Below are 27,876 nucleotides of genomic sequence, written 5' to 3' on the forward strand. Positions count from 1 at the left end.
ATTCATAGTAGTTAATTCATCGTAATCAAGGTAAAATGTTAAATTAATCGAGGTTTTTATTTTTGGACAAATCGTTACAGCCCTAGTGCAAGCACACCTGGCTTTTAAAGGGAATGGGAGATGACACTCTGATTGGTTTATTGCATGTTACGCCCAAAACACACCCATGACTCACTAAGAGAATAGGGAACACCCTTTTAGACCTGTCAATTTTTTCAGTCTTTAAACTAGAAAAAACAAAAGTGGCTTCAGACCATGCACTCAGATCGTTTAATAAGGCCCCAAGTTTTTGTTGTGTAAACCAAAGTGTGTCAGTCATCATTAGAGCACCACCCTCAGGCTGATTAACGCAAGGACATTAGAATTCTGACAAAAGTGTGTCTGATGTGTTCAGCGATTAGAAAATAAAACTTAAAAAATGTTTATCATAAACTTGCGTTAGGCCCAGAATCTGCCCTACCTAAATTTATGGCCAGGAGCCGCTATACTGGTCAAATCCCAACCTAATAGTATTTTATTATTATTATTATTATTATTATTATTATTATAATTAAAGGAACACTCCACTTTTTTTGAAAATAGGCTCATTCCTGCGTAATAGTCGCGGATCTTCGTGGCAGTACCATGGCTGCAGCAAGATCCGCGACTATTACGCAGGAATGAGAACGTAGTTCCTAGCCATATAGGTGTAGAAAATCGCAACTTTTAATTTTCAGTTTGTCTTAGCACACGATGTAACTGTAGAAGAGTCAAGTTTTAAATAGGAAAAATATTGAAAGTGTCTTTGGTCATTTTTTGAATGAGATGCTAATGGACTGATTAGAATCAATGATGTATGCTAAGCTATGCTAAAAGTGCTACCGCCAGATACAAAGATCGGCTGAATGGATTCAAAAACGGTAAAACTCAACTATTTAACTCTAGGGGACTTGTCAAATGAGCCTATTTTCAAAAAAAGTGGAGTGTTCCTTTAACAAACCAAGCAAAATTACAACTTAACTTGTGATCACCACCATACATTTTCAATGTATAAAAAAGACCAGCATTGATCCATAGGGAAAAGTCATACACGTTTTTTTAAGCAACCGATCTGCGAAAGATATGTGAATGAGTGATTATATTAATTTATTTATTTAGGCATTTATTTAAAATTATCTATTTTAAATTTCCGATTTTAAATTTTCTGTTTAAAATCCACAGAAATTAGGAGGAAAGCATGTGCTCTGTTTGGATAAATGTGACGCTTTTGAACCAAACAGATTCTGTCAGCTGTTGTTTTGCTAGTGGTGCTGAGTCTGACTATTGATGTGTTGGCAACTCCTTGACATTTAGGTCCGGCCTGTGAATATGTCACCATCTGTGTAGAGAGGAATAACCAAACACATTTCCAGATTTCATGGAAATGGTAAGTTTAGTCAATTTACTGGAACATGAATTACTTTATAAGATTCAACAAAAATTATCGGATGTCATCCATTTTCTATAAGAGTTGACGATTTCCTGTAACACTGGCTACAGCGACTGTTGCCAAATATGCAGAGCTCAACTTAGATGAGGACCATAGCGACAACTACCAGTGGGAGTGAGGAGATTCCTACTAGAAACCAACAGCTCATAAGCTCTACAATGTCAAGCAATTTATTAGCTGTCACTGTGAACACAGCTTTGTTGGTGTCTCTCACAGACTCACATGTTCACTTAATAGTTGACTTCACAAATAGACAGAAAAAAAAACTCTCGCTATGTGTTCACTCACGGGACAACGTTTGATTGAACACTTGGCTCTTCTGGTGATGATGTAATGAGTCGCTGTGCTGTTTGGAGCTTGGCTGCATGCATGTCAGGCGGATGTAATTTTATACGCTGAAACAAAGACACACACAGACACTCTTCCCTAAGGATGGGGGCAGGGGGAACAGGCCGCCTGCCAGAACACTGAGCGTATGAAGGAAAAATGTTAGCTACTTAAAGCAAAAGAAAATCACTCTCTGGCTCTTTGTGTCTCACCAAGCATTGAGCATATGGTCTAGTTGTTCCATTTTTCCTGGTCTCAAACACTTATTTGTTAAATTTACATAATTCACAAAAAGGCCTATATACAGTACGTGTAAGACACAAAATGTAAATGTCTTTGCAAAACATTTCACAAAAAGTTAAAATCACAAAACAACAGAAACGTGTTTGTCATTTTTGTTAACGTTAATGTGTGAAAATGGCTAATAGCAGAAAATGGCTATTAGTTGTCCTGCTTTAAGAACATTTGTTTGGCACTTGGGGCCAGATTTACTAAACAGGGCAAATTAGCGTGAGAGTGCAATTCCAAAAAAGCGCAGATGGGAGTGGAAAGTTCTGCTCGTGATCTACTGGCGACGTGCATATTAATGAACACAGACGCAGCCGGATCATTTCCATACTGACTAACGCAATCCAACAGTTAGCGTCTGGTTTAAGATGGCCGGTAAATAATGGCGCAAACACCAGTACATTGATGAGTGCAAATCTTAGTAAATCACCTTGCATGATTCATTTAAATACTCTACTCCCATAAATATTGTGTCTGACGGTTTGCGCTTAGGCAGACGCAAGCTCTTATTAAAACTGGCCCTTGGTTTGATATTTTGTGTCTAATGCAATGACATTTTAAAATGGGCATTTTAAGTGTGACTTCAGTGTCCTAAAGAGTTTTTTCTCTATAGTGAAAAAGGGTTATTTAGATTTTTTGAATGTTCTTCACACCCTGGCCCTTGCTTTGATATTTTGTGTCTAAGGCTGCGTTCACACTGCAGGGCTTAATGCTCAATTCTGATTTTTTTGAAAAAATCTTTTTGCAAGGCCGTTCACATTTCCAATTAAATGCGACCTTTTGTGATCTCCTGTGTGAACGTGAAATGACCCAGAAGTGACCCGCATGCGCAGAAGAGTACTCAACGGTCAACGACGTCACTTGTTGTTTACGGAAGTAGCCAAATATGGGTGTCAGCATTGGAGTTCGTTTAGCTTTATTAAAGTTATTTTCGCAACGGAGCCAGCACCATTATAACCTTCTCATGTTAAGAAGAAAATTAAAAAAGAGGAGGAGAGCAAGGTTTTTGGCCATGGCGTTTTGTGGAGCAGTGGTAGCAACGTCGGTACAGAGAAACGTGTGGGTGCGGAGTCGCAGCCAGGAGTGGTGGGATACTGATGTGAGTGGCTTTACTGATACCGAATTCGTCAGTAACTTCAGAATGACCAGATCCACCTTCAATTATGTTTGTGAGCGCCTTCAACTAACTTTGTCACGGGAAGAGACACGTCTGCGGCGGCCCATAACAGTGCAGAAACGCGTTGGAGTTGGAGTGTATTGGCTAGCAACAGGTGCGTACTTCTTTTATTGGCGGTTAGCAACTATTTCTTGTGCATTACCGCCACCACTGGACTGGAGTAAGGAACGTTTGTCGCGTATCAACGACGTGCGGGTCGGATACATGTGACCTGGCAGTTCAGACTGAAGACGCATTTCAAAAGATCGGATATGTATTGGATTTGGACCACATACCCAAGTGGCCTGGGTCGCATTTGAAAAGATCGGATCTGTGTCGTTCAGACTATCATGAAAAGATCAGATACAGGTTGCATAAGGGCAAAAAAATCGGAATTGGGTCGTTTCAGCCTGCAGTGTGAACACAGCCTAATGCAATGCCATTTTAAAATGGGCATTTTAAGTGTGACTTCAGTGTCCAAAAGAGTTTTTTACTGCCCAAATACTTAACTTTGTCTGGTATTGACTCTGAGAAGGCATAAGTCACTTTTTTTCAGACACTAAGCCCAGCTATGTGTAATGAGCACACCATCATGAGCCAAGGCTAATGAGTTATATTTGATATATGAGATAATTGTCAGGTTTGTTTAGGTGAATACTTAACATTTACCACATTCGTGATGAGTGAAAAAGGGTTATTTCGATTTTTCGAATGTTCTTCACACCGTGGCCCTTGGTTTGATATTTTGTGTCTAATGCAATGACATTTTAAAATGGGCATTTTAAGTGTGATTTCAATGTCCAAAATAGGTTTTTTTTACTGCCTAAATACTTAACTTTGTCTGGTATTGACTCAGAGAAGGCATAAATCATATTTTTTACTAAGATGTTCAAAATCTTTTTTTTTTCAGACGCTAAGCCGAGCTATGTATATTGAGCACACCATCATGAGCCAAGGCTAATGAGTTATCTTTCATATATGAGATAATTGTCAGGTTTGTTTAGGCGAATACTCAACATTTCTTCCACATTCATGATGAGTGCAATATAATATATTATTTTGTATAACTGTTTTGATCTTTTACCTTGATTTACACACACATAATCTCAGAATGCAAACCTTTTTTATTCAAGTTTATGTTTTTGCTTTGTGTCACTTTACTGCTGGAAAATATTCTCATGGAGCTGTCAGTTTAGCTTCAGCCATACTACCCTCGATAACAAATTTTCCAGTCCCTCCTGCTGAAAAGCAACCCAGAGCATGATGGTGCCACCAGCATACATGACAGCAGGAATGAAGGATTTTCCTGAGTGTTGAGCCATATTTGATTTTTGACAAAATTTCCCAATGGTTGTTCCAAAGAGGCTGAAAATGCGAGACTGATCTGATTTGCCACATTTATTAAGACCACTTAAAGTCGATGGTATTTATTGTGAAATTAAGCAATTGAACAGCTGATTTTTTTGGGCTTCTTTATACTTATATAGGCACAATTTCCTTGAATGGCCAGAATTTACAGTAAGTATACATTTAAAGAATATCATAATCAATTATAATATAATATGTGACCAGTCACGGAAAGTAGGGACACAAGTCGGTTCTGGGGCATTTTGAGTTATTTACAGATTCTGAAAGTGTAGTCTCCAAGCTTTCCAGCGATGTGTAACACATGGAAATCTCACTCAAAAAAGCTTAATAGGGAGAAATTTGCCTCTAAAGATTGTGTTCTCACCTGTTCTCACCTGCTGGGAGTGCTGCTCGGACCACATACTATTAATAATAAAGTATAATGTGCATTGTAAATGTCAGTAATTTATCTTTTTTGACTAAAAATGATTTAGAGGCTGAAATGAGTTTTATCTTTTTATAAAACCTTTTTTGTCAAAACTCTATTTGAACTTGTGCATTGTAGATAACATGTTGCAAGACACTCCTTTAAAATCTGGCCATCATTTTTAATGTTATTATTTTAATGTTTATGTAAACAAAAAGTACATATTGATGCAAATTGTATTTGTTATTTGCTGGTTTTCTGCATAAAACTTGGTGAATTGATTTCATTGTGTAGCATTAGGACTTTTTAACAGGATTCTGTGATAACTATGATAAACTAAAATCAACTATAATTATGTGTTTTTATAGTATAATATGCAAAGTACAATTTTATATAAGAAAAAAATAATCTCTGATTATTTCTTTTCTCTGACATTTAAGGGTAACATAGGCCTACAAAGACTATTTTAGGTCTAAAACAGTTTGGATAGTTGTTAATACAGCGTTCCCACAGCTTGGTTAACTTCAAATTCAAGAACCTTTCAAGGACTTTCCAGGTCCAGCTTCTTTTTATTTTTGCATTTATTTTTTGCCAAATGACAGAGGTCTGATATTCTATTTGTCATATTTCTGTTTTGCATAAAACTGAAGAATATTCGGTACATCCTATACTGTATTCTAAAATGATCTGATATTAACTTTTATTGTACAGTATATACACTAAAAATAAAGGTTCTTTATTGGCATCTGTGGTGCCTTCATGAAGTACCTTCAACATCTGTGGAACCTTTCCACTGCACAAAAGGTTCTCTATAGTGAAAAAAGGTTATTTAGATTTTTTAAATGTTCTTCACACTAAGAAAAAAATGCTTCTTTTAAGAACTGTTCACTGAAAGGTTCTTTATGGAACCCAAAATGGTTCTTCTACAGCATCACTGCAAACACCCACCTTTAGGAGCCTTTATTTTGAAGAGTGTATTTTGCAACTTTTGAAAATGCAACACTTATAAGAGCTCCTTAAATCTTTCTAGATCTGATCTGAAAAATAAATGTTATCCCCTTGAAAAAGTAAAAAGGTGAATGGACAGAGGAACGAATAAAAGGCTAAAGGATTACTATGAAGAGGTTGAGCGTCACTAAACAGTTGCGCCAAATAACTTGATAGTATGTAATGATCGATACTCAGAACACTAGACTTGACATTCTATATAGAATACAATTTAGTAGAAATACAACTTTAAGAGACGAGAGAGAGAGAGAGAATACCTTCAGAGTTCATTCAGAGAACAAAAACCAAAAGAACAAAAGTGAGAAGTTACTTGGGTAGATTCCATGAAACAAAAATAAGCACATTTGACACCAACAATCCTGCAAGGAATTAGATTTGTTTTCTCCCACCCTACGCTCCTCTTTCTTCTCTCCTCTTTTTCTCTCTCTGGCTTTCACTCTCAATCATTCTCTCCTCCCTTTCATTCGCCGCTCCATCACAGTCACTCTCCGTATGGCTCTATCTTTTTTATTCTATCCCTCTAACTTCCTCTCCCCCGGTCCTTTCTCTACCTCCAAAGGCATTTTTCTGTCCTCCTTTTGTTTCCATTTTTGCACTGAAAGTGTTACACTTTTTGACCTCCAGAAGTAAAGCCAACACTTGAATTGAATTGAGCATGAAGTACCACTTTAAGCAGTGAACTGAAGTTGCTGCTGAATTTGCATCTATGATGGAATAGGCTCATTTGTCTCAGGCTGCAAGTCCCCAAGATGAACCCGTCTGGCATTTGGGTCATACGTACAAGTAGGTGAATACTTGTTCCTCGCATAAAGAATACATAAAACTTTTATTAACTGGTTTAATGTGTGTTTTTTTATGTGAGTGTGTGTGTGTGTGTGTGTGTGTGTGTGTGTGTGTGTTTGTTTGCTAGTCTGAAGGTAGGTAGGTGTGTTAAAGAATTGATAAGCCACATAATAAGACAGTCTGGCACAGTCCACATGCTCCAACTGAATGTCGCCTTTTGCACGGTTCAGCAAATCTTATATAAAATGATGTAGTGAGTTTAGAAAAGCAGCACTGAATGCTCAGACACACACACACACACACACATACTCACAAACATCAGCACACAAAGCAGCAGACAAAAACAAGCTGAGACATGGCCAGTTTTATTATTTAATAATGTTTCTTTACTAAGTGTTGTTTTGTTGGACAGATGACTCACTTTTAGTGAGAGATGGATGTGCATGAGAACAGCTAACCAAAAATATATTCATTTTAATGGTTCTTTTGAAGGACATCAAGGTTTTTTTTTTTCTTTCTTAAAGTATGTTGTGAGTCATATCTTAATTTCCAAAACTGTCTGGACATGTATTCAAAAAGGTAGACATTCAAAGATTTTGTGCATCTTTGTAAGGGGAATGTTAATGTGTGTACTTAAGAAGTCGGAGTGCATCTGGCTTTCTGTGCCAAGTTTAGATTTAAGTGAGTATATGTGTGTGAATAGCTATGTGATTGCTTGTGTATCCTTCCTACAATACACTACTGTACATTGAAACTCCTCGATTGTAAAGTAAGTGTATGATGAATGTCTTGTTTGGCATTCCATGTACTCAGGTAGATACTTCAGTGCCATTTTTCTCAATGACACTGAAATAATTTTTTTTTTAAATAAAGGTTAAAAAAGTGTTGTTGTGTCAGGTGCTGTTGTGAAGATGTTTGTATTACAGTGTATGTTCAAGTATGAACACTAAAGCCAATATAGATTTGAAGGCCAAATGGAAAATTTTACTGTTACACTGTCTTGTAATCAGAAGCTGGATTATGGAAACATTCTTATGAATCCAATTCTTCTTAACTGCTTTTTCATTTTTTTTTTTTTAAATTAAGAATAAAGTTACACGTTTTGTATTCCCCAAAAATGTTTTAAGAATGTTCTTATCTTTTTCCCTAAAATTGCTCTAAAGACAGAACCTAAGAAGAATCTGAATTCTTGAAAAGAATGTTCTTAAAAACATTGTAGAAACGTCTTGTAAACAACCATCTTGTCTTAAATCCTTAAAGGATTAGTTCACCCAAAAACGGAAATTCTGTCATTAATTACTCACCCTCATGTCGTTCCAAACCCGTAAGACCTTTGTTCATCTTCGGAACACAAATGAAGATATTTTTGACGAAATCCGAGAGATCTCTGACCACTCCATAGACAGCAATTTTATTACCACTTTCAAGGTCCAGAAAGGTAGTAAAAAATCATTTTAAAACAACGAGAATACTTTTTTGAGAAAAAAACAAACAAAATAATGACTTTATTCAACAATCTTTTCTCGTTTGTGCCAGTCTCACCTCTTCTGTCCTCATGTTGAGAGAAATCATGAGTAAGGTGCAGAAGCATTGTGTGCGCTGTGTAAACATGATGGTTAATGTAGTTCTAGACTGAATGTGAGCATCTCACTTGCACAAAAACAGTATTCACTAATTCAGTATTCCTCAAAATGAATAAAATCAGTGAAATCAAACTCAAAACATTATGTAAATCTGCAATCATTAAATAATATAAATAATACTTTATGTATTTAATCTCACTTTATTAACTCATTTCTTTGCTGCTGACCTTCGGTGGTCCAATTCAACCCTACTAATAAGCAAAAATGACTTTAGATAAACATCGCATTTGTGTTTCTTTTTTTTGTTCCTGAAGGAAAAAAACTTTAAAACTTGTGTTGAACTTTCTTATGCTTCCTATTCTTCTGCAATCCAGAATGACAGCACAGGTGAAAGATTTGTTTGAGCTGTGCATTTCCTTCAGCCTAAGGCTTATTAATTTCACTTTTGGTGTGACTTTTGCTAAAGTAAAACTCTTCTCTTTTATTTGTTATGAAAAACAAACAAGCAAGCCCAGCCCAGGTGAGAAAAAGTAACGCTAAAGTAACGTAACTTATTACTCTCCATAAAAAGTGACACAAGTTACGTTTTTAGAGAGTATAGCACAATATTGTAATTATCTTTAGTGTATAATATAGCTGTTTGTGAATGTAAAAGGTCTGCAAAGATCAAAATGCATGGCAAATGGAGTTATTGTCAATCAAAAGAAAAAAACGATTCTGAACGGCCTTAAACGAGTCGTCAAAAATTCCAGTCTTCCTGCACCAAATTAAATATGTTCTATGTTAATAGGTTAGCCTATGCTCTTCATTTGCTGCCGCGAACAGTGTCTACTTTGACCCACCCTCAAACACCTCTATTGTAGCTGAAGCATGGCAGAGTTTGGTTCAAGTTGTTAAGGTGTCGAGAAAACGTTTTTTCTACGCTGCAAATTCACTTCCAAGTACTTCCAAAGGATGAGGACTGGCGTTCAAATTGATACTGTAAAACCGACGCCATCATAACTGTTTGTATCACTGTGTATACAAGTGCTATGGAAGCTTCTGGAGCTGAAATTCAGATATGGTCATGGGCGTTTAGTTTCTGACATGCACTGTAGGCGGTAGACCATTCACAACAGACTGAGCCATCTGATCAATCAGAGCAGAGAAGGCTCTCGGAAAGGTGATGTTTATTATCATTTTTTTCATGGATGCATGTAAACCTATTGTAGGAGAATGCCTTGACATAGCATAATAGGGACACCTTTTTTCTTCAAGAACTGCATTTAGGAACATTCTTACACCTTTTTAAAATGTATCCTAAGATTGTTTTGTGAATCTGCCCCCAGCTTGTTCTTCCCCTACCAAAAAAAAATCTAAAAGGAGAAAGCCTTATCTTGATCTGGCCAACTCAAATCAGATTGGTTGGTTTTACATAACTGGGAGTCAGGACAGTTGGGTCTGTCTCAACTTCAAATTGTGTTTTCAATATACATGGTTGAGGAAGACCTAATAACTGGATTTGCTATAAATTTGCCAGATTAGTGGCATCAAGTTGACTAGATATCCACAAGTAGAACTATATATTGCATGTCTGTTCAAAAATGAGTACATATTATTTTAAGATTGGAAGAAATTCTGATTATAAAATCTAAACAAAATCTACATATTTCCAATAAACCTGCATCAGCATGTAAAGCCAAAACAAACTGCGAGTCGTTGATGTCAGTCAGTCTCTTCCTGTCTAAGCAGGTTCTTGGCCAGAATAAACTGAACAAGATAGTCAAAAGTCTGGGACTGTGGTCTTGGATAAATATAGAAGAGTAATCTCTATCAAATTCCTATATTTGATGGCCAGGAGACATTGGTTTGGACCATTGGGATGTGGCTAGCTGACTTTAGCCCAGTTAATTTCCCACAAATCATCTCTTGTGTGACTCTTCTTTGACATAGTCACACACGAAGAATGAGCGATGATGAGCCCTTTAGGATAGAATATCATGAGGAGACTGTGGTAAATTTGATCTGGTGCACACAGCTCCCTTAATGGCAGACAGGTCATATTAAAAAGATTGTCCTCATAGCTGATTCCACATCTCTCAAGCCCGTCTGTCTATGAAAGCTGATAACTGCGCTATAAAAGGTCTCATATGTGTAGCGCCGGGAAGCTCAATAATTTCTTACCTCCATTAGTCAAAATGTGTCCAGTAAGTTCAAAGGAAAATGTATGCACGATAAACTGAGAATTGGCTTCCTTACCAAGTGAATATGAAACTGGGACAATTTGTCATGCTGAAAAGCGAAAAGATTTAACGTGAAATTACATTTCCTTTGATTCCCTCAGCTGATGTAAACACACTTTCATGAGGTTCCTCTGTGGTCCCAGCCTGCTATTATGTGCTATCATGCTCTCATCTCTGAAAAAGGATGTCATGTTTCTAAACTTACCTGAATATTAACCGAAGCAAAGCCCAAGTTCGCATTCTGTGAAGCAGGCTGTGCGAAAACACTTCAAATTTGAACGCATCTCTTTACTTTCAATGTTTTCAAAACACTTCACACGGCAATATATTATTTTCAACTCCTCCAGCTCTTGTTGCCAGAATCCATTATTTCAGTGTTGGATTGCCTAACCTAAAATGCATTGATACAGATATTTGGAAGAGTAATCACAAACATAAGGATGGTGCTTTTAAACGTCATGGGCGTTTCAATTTTTAAAGGGATATAGTTCCCCATTTGACTGTCTTTCTTCAATAAAACACTAAAGAAGTTTAGAAAAATGTTCCTATAGTTCCATGTTGCCTGTGCTGTTGTTTTCACATTGTTATGAAGAAAATTGATTTAATAAAAAATACAGTAAAAAAACACTTTAATATTTTGAAATATTATTACAAATTAAAATAACTTTTTCTTATTTGAATATATTTAAAAACGTAATTTATTCCTGTGATGGCAAAGCTGAATCTTTAGCATCAGCATCATTACTCATTTCACATTACATATTTGCTGCTCAGAATTTCTTATTATTAGTCTAATCTACTTAAATATCTATAAGCTACTTAACATTTTGGAAAATGGTGATATTTTTTTTTGAATCTTTAATGAATAGAAAGTTCAATGAACAACATTTGCATTTATTAATTGCATTTAATACATTTATTAAAGCGTTTATTAAATGCAAATCTTTTGTAACATTATAAATGTATTCACTGTCACTTTTGATCAGTTTAATGCATCCTTGATTTTTTTTTACTTTTTTAATCTTACCACAAATGTGATAATAAATGTTTCTTGATAATAATAATAATAATAATAATAATAATAATAATACATGTTTCTTGAGCAGCAAATCAGCATATTAGAATAATTTCTGAAGGATCATGTGACACTTAAGACTGGAGTAATAATGCTGTAAATTCAGCTTTGTCATTACAGAAATAAATTACATTTTTAAATTGATTAAAATAGAAAACAATTATTTTAAATTGTAATAATACTTCACTATATTTTACTGTATTTTTGATTACATAAATCCAGCCCTGGTGAGATAAAAGACTACTTTAAAAAACATAAAAAAAATGTTTCCAAAATTTCGACAGGTACTGTATGAGCAAAATAATTAGATTTGGGCCACTTTTGCCTACAATCTGAACATAGCCAAAGTTATTACTAAGCTTAAGAAGATTTGGACTTCTGTTAAACGCCTTTTGTGTTCCATTAAAAATAAAAACAACAAAGCAAAAGTATTACAGGTTTAGAAACATGAATGTGAGTAGCTATTACTTTAAAATGTTATTTTTAATATGTTGTGTTATGTATTAAAATGTTCAGCTGATGCATGCCTTGGCAAACATGTAAAGCCCCAGTATGGTGCAGTCTTTCAAAAGACTACAAGCTTGCAGCCCTGCATGAGCTCTGGGACTGCAGATACCACGCGCCTCAATGCCCACCTCTCTTGCTTTGTGTTGCTCTTTCATTTATCATTCAGATGTAATCATGTCAACAGTGAACAACTGATTCCCTTCATATAAATATTTAAACTGAGGTGATGAAGAGTCTAGAGAGGTGTCCGAAAGGGTTTGCTTAATCTAAACTTTATTTTTAAAGCAAGATATCGTCATTAGAGGAAGGTGTCTGGGGAAATAAGTAACATTTATTTCCAATTCAGAAGATTTTTTTTGTCCAAAGTGACCAAGACTAAATTGGCTGTGCCTGTGACATAGAGTGCAAATAAAACTAACATAAATCAAGCATTTGACAGAAATGAAATGTTAAACGATAACAGATTTAGGGTGTGCCGACATGTTTTGACTGCTTAGTCTGGGAATCTGAATTCCAACGGGCATTACTTATGGGACTCCACACAGAACATTACCACAACTTCTGTCATCTCCACTTTATGTACAATAACTTCAAGCTGTTTTGTTTTTGTGCCTTCATCTTTCTATCTCCCCTTTTCTAACATCAATTTCTCCCGCTGTCCTCTGGCATCTTCTGCCATCGCTTCACCTGTCTCTTTGACAGCGGCATGCAGGGCTGGATTTACCTCATATTGTGACATAGGCAAATTACATTTTTGGGCCATTTGGCCACATTTTTTTTCCCATAGGGATTTTAAAATAATCTCCATTTAGAGTTATAAGCCATGGACCAAGACAATCAGCTACGAGATGAATCACAACACTACAAACTTTGATTTAAAGCAAATACTTTTTTGAAAATCAGACAAAATGACAAAGGTACAAGACTGTGTACTTAACGGTTTTGGTGAAGGAAAGAACTACAAGCCCATGAAGCATTGCAGCATAATTGAATTAAAAACGATGGAGAAATATAGAACTACTCATTAACAAATGGATAAAAACACTATATTTTAAGTTTATTGCAAAATATGCACATATATACAATCTCTAGTATTTTGAAAGCATAGGGAGATTGACTCGATTAAGTCATTCGCAGTGCTTCGTGGGAGTGGGGTTTTTACTAGATTTTAACTTCTTCTGACATTTTATAAATTTTTTGAGGAAAATTTCAGTGGTGCTTGCCCGTGTAAAAGTCGCTAAGGTTATGTGGGTAGTTGCCAGGGCATTGCTATGCTGATTCTACATTTTTTGAAGAAACTTTGCTAGGGTGTTTTATAGGGGTTGCCAGGGAGTTTCTATGTGGTTCCTACATTTTTTGAGAAAAATATAAGTGACACTTGCCTGTGCAAAAGTTTAAAGAGAGTTGTGGGTGGATGGCAGGGTATTGCTGTGTGATTGCTATATTTGGAGTGGTTCTTTCCCATGCAAAAGTTGTGGGTGGATCCCAGGTTGTTGCTTTGCTGTTGCTTATCTAAATAACAAATTTGAGTGGTGGTTTGGCTGTGCAAAAGTTTCTAGGGTGTTGTGCAGTGACGTGCAAAGAGTTCTTCAGGGGCAGGGGCTCAAATGTTAAAAAGGGACAATATGTTAACAAAAAAAGTGTGTGTGTGTGTGTGTGTGTGTGTGTGTGTGTGTGTGTGTGTGTGTGTGTGTGTGTGTGTGTGTGTGTGTGTGTGTGTGTGTGTGTGTGTGTGTGTGTGTGTGTGTGTGTGTGTGTGTGTGTGTGTGTGTGTGTGTGTGTGTGCGCGTGTGTGTGTGTGTGTGTGTGTGTGAAAAGTTTGGATATTATTTTATGCTTTTGCAAGAAGTCTCTTGTCTCTTATGCTCATCAAGCCTGCGTTTATTTAAAAAAAAAATACAGAAAAAAGCAGAAGCCTAATATTGTGCAAATATTATTACATTATGTTCTTTTAAATTTTTTACTGATCAAAGAATTTTGAAAGCAGGTTATAAAAAAAATAGCAGCACAACGGTTTCCAACATTGACATTAAATCATTTTTTTTTTAATGATTTCTGAAGGATCATGTGACTGAAGACTGGAGTAATGATGCTGAAAATTCAGCTTTGATCACAGGAATAACTTGTATTTTAACGTATATTGAAATAGAAAACCATCATTTTAATAACATTTCACAATATTGCTGTTTTTGATCAAATAAATGCAGGCTTGATGAGCATAAGAGACTTCTTTCATAATGCTGCATAATTATCAAAAATGGTAATATAATAAAGTCCTTTCACGTCACCATTTCGCCAGCGTGCTCTTCACATGATAGGCCTGTAGGTGCCGGTGGCACTTGGGCTTCATTAACTTTGATAGTTTCATCAAATAGTAAATGATGTATCAATATACATAAATACGAGTGAATTTAACACTACTTACCATTAATGCGACTTTTGGTGCTGCATGGTTTTGTGCAGTGCTTTGTTTGTTGTCAATTAACATCCATTTAGTCAGTGATGCAATTTGATTTTTATAATACAACAATCGTTCCACAAACGTTAGTTCGTCTGTCCATGTCATTTTAGACCGATTTATGAATTAGAACAGAAAATTACCGCTCCACTTCACATTGCCAAATGGAATTTGACCTTGTTGCCAGATCACGAATGGTTGGTGTATTATACATGACACACGGGCATTGATGAATTATGTAATATTTTAAAATATATAATATATAGATTTTTAATTAAATAGACACATTACCTTTGATTATTGATTAAAAAAAAGTTTGGTTTATTTTTTCCCCCGTAAAGCCATTTCTGAAAGAACCATATTTGGCTCAAAATCCGTTTCCGAACAGACTGGAAAATCAGCCAATCAATCAAAACGCATGCAACCCATAGCAACGCATTATGGTAATGCCTGAGACCGACTGATGTGTAAAAATAAACAGACATTTTTCGACTTTGGAGCTGTTCGTTACTATTGTACACATTGTCATGTTATTATAAGTCAAATTTATTTTGTTTTATTGACCACGAATATTATCATTTATATTTGTCTGAGAGGGGCACTTTTGATTAATTTTGAAAAAGAGCAGGGGCTCGGGCACCCAACGTGCCTGGTGTTGTGGTCTCTCCTGTCCCTAGATATATCTAGAGACTCTCCTTCATTGTAAGTCTACTTTTTTGTTGTTGCTGATTTTATCATCTTCAATCTTTCTATATGATCAATAGCAAGCAGGATAGTAATAATTCACAAACACTGCCACCATCAAATTACTTTCTCAGAATGTGCTAGCAGCAAGATGTTTCACATTTGGAATCATCACTTTTCACTGCTGCTCCAGTCATTTCATGTGTGGTCCCTATAGGGGTACTGTTTATACAACATTCTCCCCAAGGTCTGTTGAACATCTTACTGACTTTGGTTGCCGCTGGACTAAGAGATTTCCCATTTGTATCGCAGGACTTTGGATGGCTGAAGGGAGGAGAGACTGATGTCTGACTTCTTGGAAAGGGTTTACATGGAGGATCAAAGTTATCAGCCTCCTACCCATTTTATCTGCTAGCACAGCTAACAACAAGCAGGGCATGCAGAGCAAACACATGCTAAACACTATAACTCTGGCCTGTTGGTTTCCTTAAAGGCACAATATGTAAGATTTTTGGATTAAAATATCCAAAAACCTCTAGAACAATGTTATATATTGAAGGATCATGTGACACTTAAGACTGGAGTAATAATGCTGTAAATTCAGCTTTGTCATTACAGAAATAAATTACATTTTTAAATTGATTAAAATAGAAAACAATTATTTTAAATTGTAATAATACTTCACTATATTACTGTTTTTACTGTATTTTTGATTAAATAAATCCAGCCCTGGTGAGATAAAAGCCCTGGTGACTTGTGTACTTACATTATCCCAAATGTTTCCAAGAATGTTTAAAGTCTGTGTAATGTCAAAATTAAATATGTGTTCTGAAACACACGTGTTATTAACCACCCAGCCAAATTTGAATGATAAAAACACGCTGGGGGCGCGTCCCAGTTATTAAAAATAACGCTTCTGTGTTTTTGAAAAAAATGTTTACAGTAATTTTACAGTAATAGTAAACATCTTTAATATTAGTCTAGTCTATTAAATAATGTTGCTGTTTGAGAGTGCGCACTGAAGCTGGAGAGAATGAACGAACAACCGTAAACTGAAATGCTTAGAAGGTTAATTAACAACTAAACGCATCATATATGAGAACAATCAAATATTTATACAAAATAAATATAATATTACAACTTATATTAGCACAAATTCACGCATAGGTGAAGGCCTATAACTCCTGTAAATGCTCTTCCCCTGTTTGAGAGCGCGCGTTGAAACTGAAGATGATCACCGGAACAATGAAGCACTGCGGGTTATTGACTTAACGAAACGCATCCTATATGACATTAATCAGATGTTTATACAAAAAAAAACTTAATATTACGACTTACATATGCTTAAAATGACGCAAATGCACAAGTGAACTTGACTGTGCTGGTCAGAATGCGTTGTGGACGCTTCCCACAACAGCGCGCTGAAACACAACAACTAAACCCAGATAATTCACAACGTTTTATAACAAAAATATTCTTATTACAGTGTTATGTATAGGACAGTCCCAGTAGTTATTAATGCTGTGCATTTCTGTTTGAAATGCGCGCGCTGAAGCTAAAGGCCTGTACAATGAAGTGCTTTACTGCATCGTTAATTAACTCAACCAAACGCATCCTATATGAGATTATATACACAGAATAATAAATATAATATTACAACTTACAATGGCACAAAAGGCTGTGAATGACCAAGCGAACTTGACTGTGCTTGTCATGAAGGTGTAACTGGGCATGCTCTTCCCTCAACAAATGCGCTGAAACACAACGTTCTTTTACAGCCGTATTCTCATTATCATTTTATGTAGATTATATGTTAGACTAGCGCTGCACATGTTGTACATAACTGTATTCCTTTTCGATTCCAATCATATTTAGAGCAATTCAAAACCCATCATGGTGGTCTGTCTCAGCTGAAGGAAATAATACATTATCTATCGGCTTGACTATATCGGTCAAATTTTCTTATCGGACCGATAACGATAACATCAAAATAATAATTTATCGCCCGATAACGATATGTTGCCTATATATCGTGCATCCCTAACAGTGATGTTAATAATTCTTTAATACATTAGCTCATCCATGAATATGATTTCTGCCCGAGTCCCGTGGGTTTTTTTTCCCACCGGATGTAGAGGTGAAGACAACAACTCCCATGATTCCGTGAAATCAAGGCATCATCAAGCTACGTCTTTGTTTTGAATAAGCGACCTCTAGTGGTGAAAAATTACATATTGTGCCTTTAAAGGCAAGAGTTAAGTGTGCAGCTGACTCAAAAAAGAAAGAAAAAAAGAGGCCAATTTTCTTTTCAAAAAGACTACAGTTGTTTTGGGTGACATGGTTGAATTTTTTTAAGAGAGCTCTACTGAGGATTTGACTTTGAAATTAACTATATTTATTTAAATATACACTAACATTCAGTTCCTGCTACATTAATTTAATCAAAAATACAGTAAAACAGTAATATTGAGAAAAATCATTACATAAATGTAATTACACAGTTAATATTATTGAAAGTTCAGCAGCCATTACTCCAGTCTTCAGTGTCACATGGTTCTTCAGAAATCATTCTAATATGCTAATTTGCTGCTCAAATAACATTTCTTATTATTATAAATGTTGAAACAATTGTGCCACTTTAATATTTTTGTGGAAATCGTTATACACCTTTTTTCAGGATTGTTTGATGAATAGGACATTCAAAAGAACAGCATTTAAAAAGAAAATCTCTTAAGTCTTCATTGCCACTTTTGATCAATTTCATGCCTTATTGCTGCACAATCATTTCTTAAATAATAAAAGTAAGAAATACTGAATAATAAAGATATGCTGATCTGAATCTGTAATTTTCTGCTCATCAGGACCAATTCCCAGAGAGGGGGGAGATTCTGGTCTCAGCCCAGGACTTGAAATTGGTTCTACAAGTTGAACGGAATCAGTAAGTAACCTATTAAAATGACTATCTCATACACATAATTGAAGAAAACTATATCTGATTACCAGGCTCTGACAGACTGACATTTGCAAAATAGCCTCACACTTTCTTTGAAATTACTTATCTTGTTTCCTTCACACTTCTCATGACTAGCTAAAAGATTTCATAATTCCCATCTCAGCGGTCAGTATTTACTTTTAGTAAATAAAAAGGCCTTCATGAAAGATTTCAGCATAAGCATATTTCATTATACAAGAAAAACATTCAATATCTTCTGACAGATTTTTATTGCAAACTGTTTTTGAATTGCTATGTTTAATACATAGCCAATAAAATATATGGCAACATCTGCATCTATATCTAGCTAATAAGGTGAAGATCTGGGAGTGATTCTGAATTTATCTGCAAGTGGTAAAATGGCCCCAGGAAGTGTGCAGGAGTTTAGACAGTTGAATAATGGCTTGAGCCTCAGATCTTCAGAGAAAAGGGAACAGGTATCTCTATCACCCTCTGATTGTTCTGCCAAATGCTGAGATGAACCAATGCCATGGAGTCATAGTCTGAGTCCAACTGTACTGGAAACCTTTGGGGATGGATTGCCTTTTCCTCCTCAGAAATTGCAGGACCACATTAATGTTACTTGGCAAAGTTAATGTTTATTTTAACCACATATGAACCTTGCATTCCCAGTCTGGCTTTCCAAATGTAGGTCAGAAGAAAGGACACACACACTGACACACATAAACACAGAGCAGCCTGACTTCCTGAGTATTTTCAAGGCTCGAAGCAACCCTCAAAGCGGTCCCACAGTCTTTTTTTGGAGTTTTTACAAGACAAAGTTCTCTCCAAGCAGGTCGAAGTGAAGAAAATGAGGAAAGTCAGGGCATAGAGGACTGGCATAGAATCTAGATCACAGGCGCATTGTAATGGATCCAGGAAATGGAGGATAGCTTGAGGACATTTTAATGAATACACTCAATCTATAGACTAAGGTTTTCTTGAAATAGATAAAGGAAGGTGCATTACTTGAGTGTATATGCCATTTGTCTAATTGCTTCTTTACATTGCATCGCTTGCAGTGAATTGCTTTCAACACACAACAGGAAACAGAGAGCATATAGAAACTAAAAGGTTATTCTCAAAGAGAAGAGCAAGGGGTGGCTGCTTTGTGAAAAGGGCCATTTCCAAAGAAGCACACGTTTTTATCTATAAACTATAGGGTAGACGATTATAACATTTATTTATTATAAAATGCATATTTTGTGTATGGCAACTGAATGTCTCAGCAAGCAGAGATCTGTGTTCCTGAATTACATTTTTGCTGGTTATGTTTCAGTAAATCAAGACAACCTCACATTGACTCTACAGTATTATTAGTAACAACACTGTTGTATCTTGCAAAAGTGGCCATTAAAACCATGACACTGTCTACAGTGCAATTAATAGCTATGCCTTTCAGGTGAAATCCTGGTGAAATTTCATGGACAAAAAAGGTCAATTTTCTATTGTCTGTAGTGTAGCAATGTATGAAGCACAGCTCACAGAGAAATCACCTTAAAAACTAAGCAGCTTTCTGTTGTTTACAGTTCTAAGTTAATACAAATCATGTTTTTAGCTAACAGCATGTATTCATTTAGGCAGAAACAATGAGCTCATTAAAGAAATTATTACAAGTTGTGATCGTAATGATTAAAACAGAGAAAATTTGGCAGTTGTGTATGTTGATTCAGAGTTGGTGAAGTCCTCGCAGGGTTTACGTCTTCTTTTCACAGGTGTTGGGTCATCTAAAATCTTTGTAAGAGCCTGGATTCAAACAGTAGCTGGCGTAATCTTTATCATCCCGAGGTAGAAACAGAAAGTAAATTAAAAATAATTAGTGTAGCTGCTCATAACATTTCAAGCAATAGATAGATCATGCGCATGTGATCAGATATAACTGTTATGAGATGCATTATGTGAATGCTTGGCTAAAGAGATCTCTAGAGTCTTTAATCTAGATTTAAACTGGGAGGGAGTGTCTGAGCCCCAAACATTATCAGGAAGGCTATTCCAGAGTTTAGGAGTTAAATGTGAAAACTCTCTGGACCTAGATATCCTAGGTACTACCAAAAGTCCAGAGTTTTGTGACCTTAAATAGTGTGATTGAAGATTGGTTTAATACACATTTACAGAATTTACAGAACTTAAAAGATAACCAGCGTAGAGATGGTAAAATTGGGGTTATATGATCATATTTTTTGACCTGAGGCCAGTTGCATAAACATATCCATTGTGTTAAGATAGTGTCTTAAGATCTAGTATGACCCACTAGCAGTTAGTCAAGGGGCAGTCAAGTCTTACTTCTTGGTATCAAATTAGACCAATCTACGTTTTTATGTAACTGACTTATGAAAAAGTTATGAACAGTCTCAAAGAAAAAAAAAAGATGACTAACTTGTAAGAAGATTAGTCTTAGTGGTTTGTGCAACCGGCCCCTGGTAAGAACTGGTACTGTTTATTGAGGATGCAGGGAAACCACCTAGTAGTGCATTGCAGTAATCTAGTCTGGAGGTCATGAATGCGTGAAACTAGCTTTTCCGCATCGGAAATATGATCTAGATGCAAATTGTATTCTAAGAGTGTGCACGTTTTTGGTCCAATCATACCCCTTTTCCACCAGCATGAACCGGGTGCTAGTTCAGAGCTAGTACTAGTGCCGGTTCGGAGTTGGTTCGACTGATGAGCCTTCTAAGAACTGGTTTGCCTTTCCACATGCTAGAGAGCCACCACAGAGCCAGGTCTTACGTCACTGTATACGTCTCATCTTACTCAGCAACGCTGGAGAGGCAGCGGGAAACACTAACACACCAGGCTTGTCCGAGATGCATCAGCGCGGCGCAGACCGATCAGCGTATGATATCAAAGTACCGCAAGAGCGATTCAAAAGCATAAGGAGTCGTATGCTCTCGTTGTACTTTGATGTCATACGGCGATCGGCCTGCTTTCATCTTTCCATCAACAGTGGCGAACGTTGCGTTATTAATTGATGCACATGGCTTTGCAATCCTACATCAGCATCAAAACACAGCAAATCCAACGTATTCGCCATAATTTGTATGGACTGAGATTACAATCGAGCAGCAATTAGCTCGATTAGCTACTATTTCAAAAATGTCAGTCACAAATTTGTATTAGTCTTGTTGGTCACGGTAACCCCACCACCAATCCCCTGACGCAAGCGGTTCTTACTTCTAGACAAGCAGTGCTACTAAAGAACCACTTTTCCTGGTTCATAGCTGGTGCTTTGGGTGTCGAAAGACAAAGAACCGATTTGAAACTAGGCTGTGGCTCCGAACCAGCACTCAAACTGCCTTGGTGGAAAAGGGGTATAAGTAATACCGCAGTGTTATCCGATTTTAATAGAAGAAAATTACTGGTCAACCAATATTTTGTATCTATAACACACTCTGTCAACTTGTATAATTTAGAGGTTTCATCTGGATGTGAGGAAATAAGTACCATCAGTAGGGATGCCACAATTCTCAATATAATATTGAACCGTTCGGTACGGCATTCACGGTTCAATACACGCTTGTGAATTGCGTTTTTTTTTTTTTCGGTTTTGCATTTAATTAATAATTTTTCTACAAATTCTATAATTTGCCTCCATCCCAATATACTGAACAACGCGACATACATTCACATCACATGTTAGTGGTGGAGTTATACTCACTGAACACTATAGTTATTCACAATCAAGAAAGTTCAGTATTGGCATGCGTTTTAAAGCCTTCATTCGCGTGCATATGCACTGTTTTAACATGCGCTTCTCCGAGCGCGCACACTAAACGCCTGTCAAACACGTGATTACTGGACTAAGTAGTCTTACTGCGTTAATACTGTCAAATACACACAAGGTTAACATAAACACAGTCAGTTATGTCTAAAGTGAAAGTAAAATCGGCGTGTGTAGATTAGATGCATGCAGGTCTTAAATTGACAGCAGCAGCCAAGTGAAAACGCTATCCTTAAAGGGACAGTTCACCTCTAAAATCATGTCATTATTTACTCACTCTAATGTTGTTCCAAACCTGAATTCATTTCTCGATGACAGAATTTTCATTTTTGAGTGAAATATCCCTTTAATGTTAATACAACAACAAAAGACAAAGAGAAAATCCCTCACTGCTCTTGACTGAAAAACTTTAATACAGTAGATTTAATAAGAATCAATGTATATTTTATAGTGAAGTCTATGTAGTGTTTTATTTTTAGATTTATTCATTCAATTTCATACTTAAATGCTGCTGTACAGCTCTGAGCTGCCAGTGTAAATCTTTATATACATTTATTTTACAACCCCAAATCAGAAAAAGTTGGGACAGTATGGAAAACGCAAATAAAAAAAAAGAGAAGTGATTTCTAAATTTACTTTGACTTGTATTTCATTGCAGACAATATGAACAAAAAATATTTCATGTTTTGTCTGGTCAACTTCATGTCATTTGTAAATATGCATCCTTTCCTGTCATTCAGACCTGCAACACATTTCAAAAAAAGTTAATAGTTACTAGGGCTAGTAATGAGGTAAAATGGTTAAATAATGATGTGATTTGAAACAGGTGATGTCAACAGGTGATTGTAATTATGATTTGGTACAAAAGCAGCATCCAAGAAAGGTCTAATCCTTTAGGAGCAAAGATGGGCAGAGGATCGCCAGTTTGCCAACAAATACGTGAGAAAATTATTGAAATGTTTAAAAACAATGTTCCTCAAAGAAAGATTGGAAGAGATTTGGATATTTCACATTCAACAGTGCATAACATAATTAAAAGATTCAAGTAATCTGGAGGAATTTCAGTGCGTAAAGGACAAGGGCGCAAGCCTAAGCTGAACAACCGTGATCTCTGATCCCTCAGGCAGCACTGCATCAAGAATCGTCATTCATCTATAAGCGATATCACCACATGGGCTCAGGACTACTTTGGCAAACCTTTGTCAAGTACCACAATACGTAGTTACATCCACAAATGCCAGTTAAAACTGTACTGTGCCAAAAGGAAGCCCTATGTTAACAGTGTCCAGAAGCGCCGTCAACTTCTCTGGGCTCGGAGGCATCTGGGATGGACCATCACACAGTGGAAACGTGTACTGTGGTCAAATGAATCAGTATTTGAGGTATTTTTCGGGAGGAATGGATGCCGTGTGCTCCGGACCAAAGAAGAAAAGGATCATCCAGACTGTTACCAGCAACAAGTCCAAAAGCCAGGGTCTGTCATGGTATGGGGTTGTGTCAGTGCCCTTGGCAAAGATAACTTGTGCTTCTGTGAAGGCACCATTAATGCTGAAAAGTACATAGAGATTTTGGAGCATAATATGCTGCCTTCAAGAAGACATCTTTTCCAGGGATGTCCATGCATATTTCAACAAGACATTGCAAAACCACATTCTGCACACATTACAAAGTCCTGGCTGCGGAGGAAGAGGGTACGGGTACTTCGCAAAATGCGACAACGAAGACCCCGTACTGTTGCCCACCTTAAGACTTGTTTGTAGGAAGAATGGGACAAAATTACACCTGAAACACTTCATCACTTGGTGTCTTCAGTCCCTAAACGTCTCTTAAGTGTTGTGAAAAGGAATGGCAACATTACAAAGTGGTAAATGCTTTATTGTCCCAACTTTTTTTGAAATGTGTTGCAGGTCTGAATGACAGGAAAGGATGCATATTTACAAATGACTTGAAGTTGACCAGACAAAACATGAAATATTTTGTGTTCATATTGTCTGCAATGAAATACAAGTCAAAGTAAATTTAGAAATCACTTCTTGTTTTTTTTTTTTTTTGCGTTTTCCATACTGTCCCAACTTTTTCTGATTTGGGGTTGTATATTATACAATACACTAGGAATGTGTACAAGGGTTTTTTAGTAAAGTTTTAAGTTTAAGTAAGGTTTTTCAAGTCTTTTAAGTAAAATAAAGAAAGAGTATTGTAATAAAAAATATACTTTTTTCTCCTTAACCTCTTTCTGTTCCCGTCGCCTAAGAATAGAATAGCAAAAAACTGATGTGACAAGCCATCAGAACTGAACCGAACCGAAAACCGTGGTTAAAAACCAAGGTATGTATTGAACCGTGGACTAACTGTATTGTTGCATCCCTAACCATCAGTATAACAGTGGAAACTAATTCGACATTTTAATAATAATATTACCAAGGGGCAGCATACTGCATATTAAAAATAGCAGAGGGCCTAAAACAGACCCTTGTGGCACTCCATAATTTACTGGCTTTAACTTGGATAATTCCCGGTTTAAATAAACAAAATGGGAACAGTCAGATAGGTATGAACTAAACCGTCTTAAAACCTCTCCCTGAATACCAGTGTGATTGTGTAATCAATCTAAGAGTATGTCATGATCTACAGTGTTGGACGCAGCACTAAGATCAAGTAAAACAAGTATTGAGATGTAGCCTTGGTCAGAAGCTAGAAGTAAGTCATTTGTCATGTTAACAAGCACCATTTCTGTGCTATGATGGGGCCTGAATCCTGACTGATTTTTTTTATAAATTTATATATATATATATATATATATATATATATATATATATATATATATATATATATATATATATATATATATATATTGCAAGGTGCACAGTATTTTAGACATAAATGGAAGATTTGAAATGGGTCTGCATTTGACATTTCATTTCTAGTTGTGGTTTCTTAATGAGGTGTTTACTGTCTGAGTTTGGTCTTTTTATATCACTGTTAGTCTACTGTAGTAGGTAAGGCTGCATTTTCACACTAAGTGTTTTATACTGGCCCACAATGGGGGAGGGGGCATGGGGGTTGTGGAGGTAATCCTGGAGTGTATGGCGTAAGGTTAATTTGAATTTTAAGCAAAATAAAATGGTCTGAAAATTGCCTGTTGAATATTATAAGTGGTATTTTTTAACAAATATAACAAATATTTTGGAAATGAAGTCTGGAAGGTGAATATGGATTATTGAATTTGTAATAATGATATTATATATAAAAAAAAATGTGTGCATATATTGTGCATAAAAATTTCATTTGACACAACATTTGTCGTTATTTTACTTCCATAAACCACACCTTTACATGTCTACATTGCAAGAGAGTGCAATCTAAATAGCAAACCAGAAAATAATTCCAAATTACTAACAGTGCTTTATGTTTTGAAGCTTCTTTCTTTTATTCTTCTGTTTCTTCAGTACTCATTTTTGTGTATCACAGCAAATGGAAGTGTAACAAAATGCTTTTAACCTGGAAAGAAGTTGAATAAACAGGCAATGTTGGTAGTTTAACTTGGTACAAACTTGGTAGTTTATTTTAAAACATCAGTAAAGATCATTGTTTAACCTTAGACTGACATTCTGACCACTGACAGCTGGGGTTAAGGGTCACTGCTCTTATGGCTGTGTTGCATTATGTGTGATTCATAACATGACCATAAAAACCTCTAGAAAACCCCCAGGCATATTTTTTTTTCCTTTTATGGAAGTACTTAGAAATAGTTTTCTAAGTGAAAATGTAGGCATAATTTAAATGGTTCTTGAATAGCTCCATTGTGTATTCCATACAGTGAGTCTGTCTATCCCACATCTTTTCTTTCCATGAGAATAACAAAGAGGCTCTCGTTCTGCAAATGACAATAAGAAATAGGTACAATGTTGTGTGTGTGTGTGTGTGTGTGTGTGTGTGTGTGTGTGTGTGTTGTTCCCCCCACATAATTCCTAAAAAGTGCAAGGTTTTGGCATTTTATTCATAGTCAAGTTATTTGTGATGTAAATGAGCATGTTTGTGTGTGTTTGCATTAAAGCTGGTATTTAATTGAAAAGCTGATAGACAGTTTAAAGAGAGTGAAAGAGCAGATACAGGCAGATGATGGGCATGCTTTAGGCAGTTTTTATAACCTGGAGTAATAAGTTTTAATCTCTTCTGGAGAGGATATTACCACATATTTTAATTAAATTTTAAACTGAATTATGCAGAAGTTTGTTCTTTAACATTTGGTATTTTAAGGTACTACAATGATTATGTTAGCCATCTCATTTCTAGTGTTGGAATCGTGGAGTATTGTGGGTTTCTTTTAAGGTCAAGTGGTTTGTGAAAAGGTTGCGTTTTAGAGAGATGGGAGGAGATCGTGGTGTATCGAGGGTGAAAGAGATTAATAGAGTTTATATTGCTTAATATGAGAGAGAGAAACTAAACGGAAAGAATGTGATTGGAGGGCGTGCGAGAGAGTGGTAACGTATTTGAGAAGTATAAACTGATGGTGTGAAGGAGAAGGGATAAAGAAGCATGGAGGACGAGAGGGGTTTAGGGCATGGAGAGTGGTGATAAGGAGACAGAGGATAGAGGCCTGAAAAGAACATGAGAGGGGGATGAAATGAAGAGTCCTAACAGGTGGTTGTGGTTTAGCTCCATTGGCAGTTGAATTCCCAAGATCCGAACCTCATATCCCATCACAGCTGAAGTGATTGACCTACATATTTTATTATGAATATTTTAATGTATTCATCCCTGAGGATATGATATTTTAAATATTTTTTTATGGAGTTGCAGCACATGTTCAGGATTAAGCCAACAGCTGTATTTATAATTCAACACAGTCATAACTCATGAACTTTTAAAACCTTGCCAGAGGTGTCATGGTATCACTAATGGGTAGGGCTGTCAATCGAATGAGATTTTTCATCTAATTAGTAACATGATACTCTATGCTTGCTTATTAATCAAATTAATCACATATATTATTAGTTGTGAAAAGCCCCAAAATGAATATAATTTAAAGCATTAATGGCTTATATTATAAAGTCAATATATTGATTGTTTTATTTTCATATCATTAAACATAAACCCATCACTGGCTCATAGTCCCGAGCAATCTATTCAATTTGTCAGTCTGTCAGAGGCAGATTATGGCCCATTAACGCAGGACACTTTCTTGCATTCAGTCTGCTTCTTTTTTTTTTTATATGCCATGCACGTCTTAGTCGTGGTGTCACATTTCACTGTTTTCACATCCTCTCACCATAAGTGCTACAATTTTAATATAACACAAAAAAAGTTAAAAAAACAAACATTTACTGGTACACAGTAACTTTTGGCCTCTAGTTAGAAAACAAAACTGCGTGCATTTTGCAGAAGAACATTGTTGCGTGATTGTGCAGATGAATATTATCCTACTGCTCATAAAACATTCACTACTAAGCTTAAAGGGGTACTTCACCGCTGGAAAGATGAATGTGTATTTAAATTGGGTAATTTATGTAGTAGAAATGTGAAATTATTTTAGAAGTTGGTGCCTTCTAGACTGAGAAAAGCCAGAACATTTATTTTTGGCTCATATGGATGAAAGACAACAACTCCCAGAATGCATTTGCTTTGCTGCCCTACGAGGCCACTCCCACCGGTTACATCACTTGCCCACCGTGGCACCACCCCCACCGCCGTTTAGATTTTTATAGTAATAAAATAATTTAGTTCAGTTAGAGAACAGACACTACAGTTAAAAACTGAACGTGTCTGCTCAATACAGCATGAGTAGAACGAGAGTCGCCGCACAGACCAGCAGCAGGAGTCAGATTTCATTCAT

At 36.2% G+C, this 27,876-nt stretch overlaps 1 protein-coding gene across 1 annotated transcript in view; it reads left to right on the forward strand.

Annotated features, from left to right (window-relative positions):
* Window positions 1-27,876, forward strand: part of adam19a (ADAM metallopeptidase domain 19a) — a 134,391-nt gene that overhangs the window by 24,380 nt on the left and 82,135 nt on the right. Inside the window, exon 3 of the mRNA XM_079810658.1 lies at window positions 18,195-18,271. Coding sequence (XP_079666784.1) covers window positions 18,195-18,271 — 77 coding nt within the window. The remainder of the gene's footprint in view (window positions 1-18,194; window positions 18,272-27,876) is intronic.

This window comes from Gobio gobio, assembly GCF_949357685.1.
Source record: "Gobio gobio genome assembly, chromosome: 2".
Classification (NCBI taxonomy): domain Eukaryota; kingdom Metazoa; phylum Chordata; class Actinopteri; order Cypriniformes; family Gobionidae; genus Gobio; species Gobio gobio.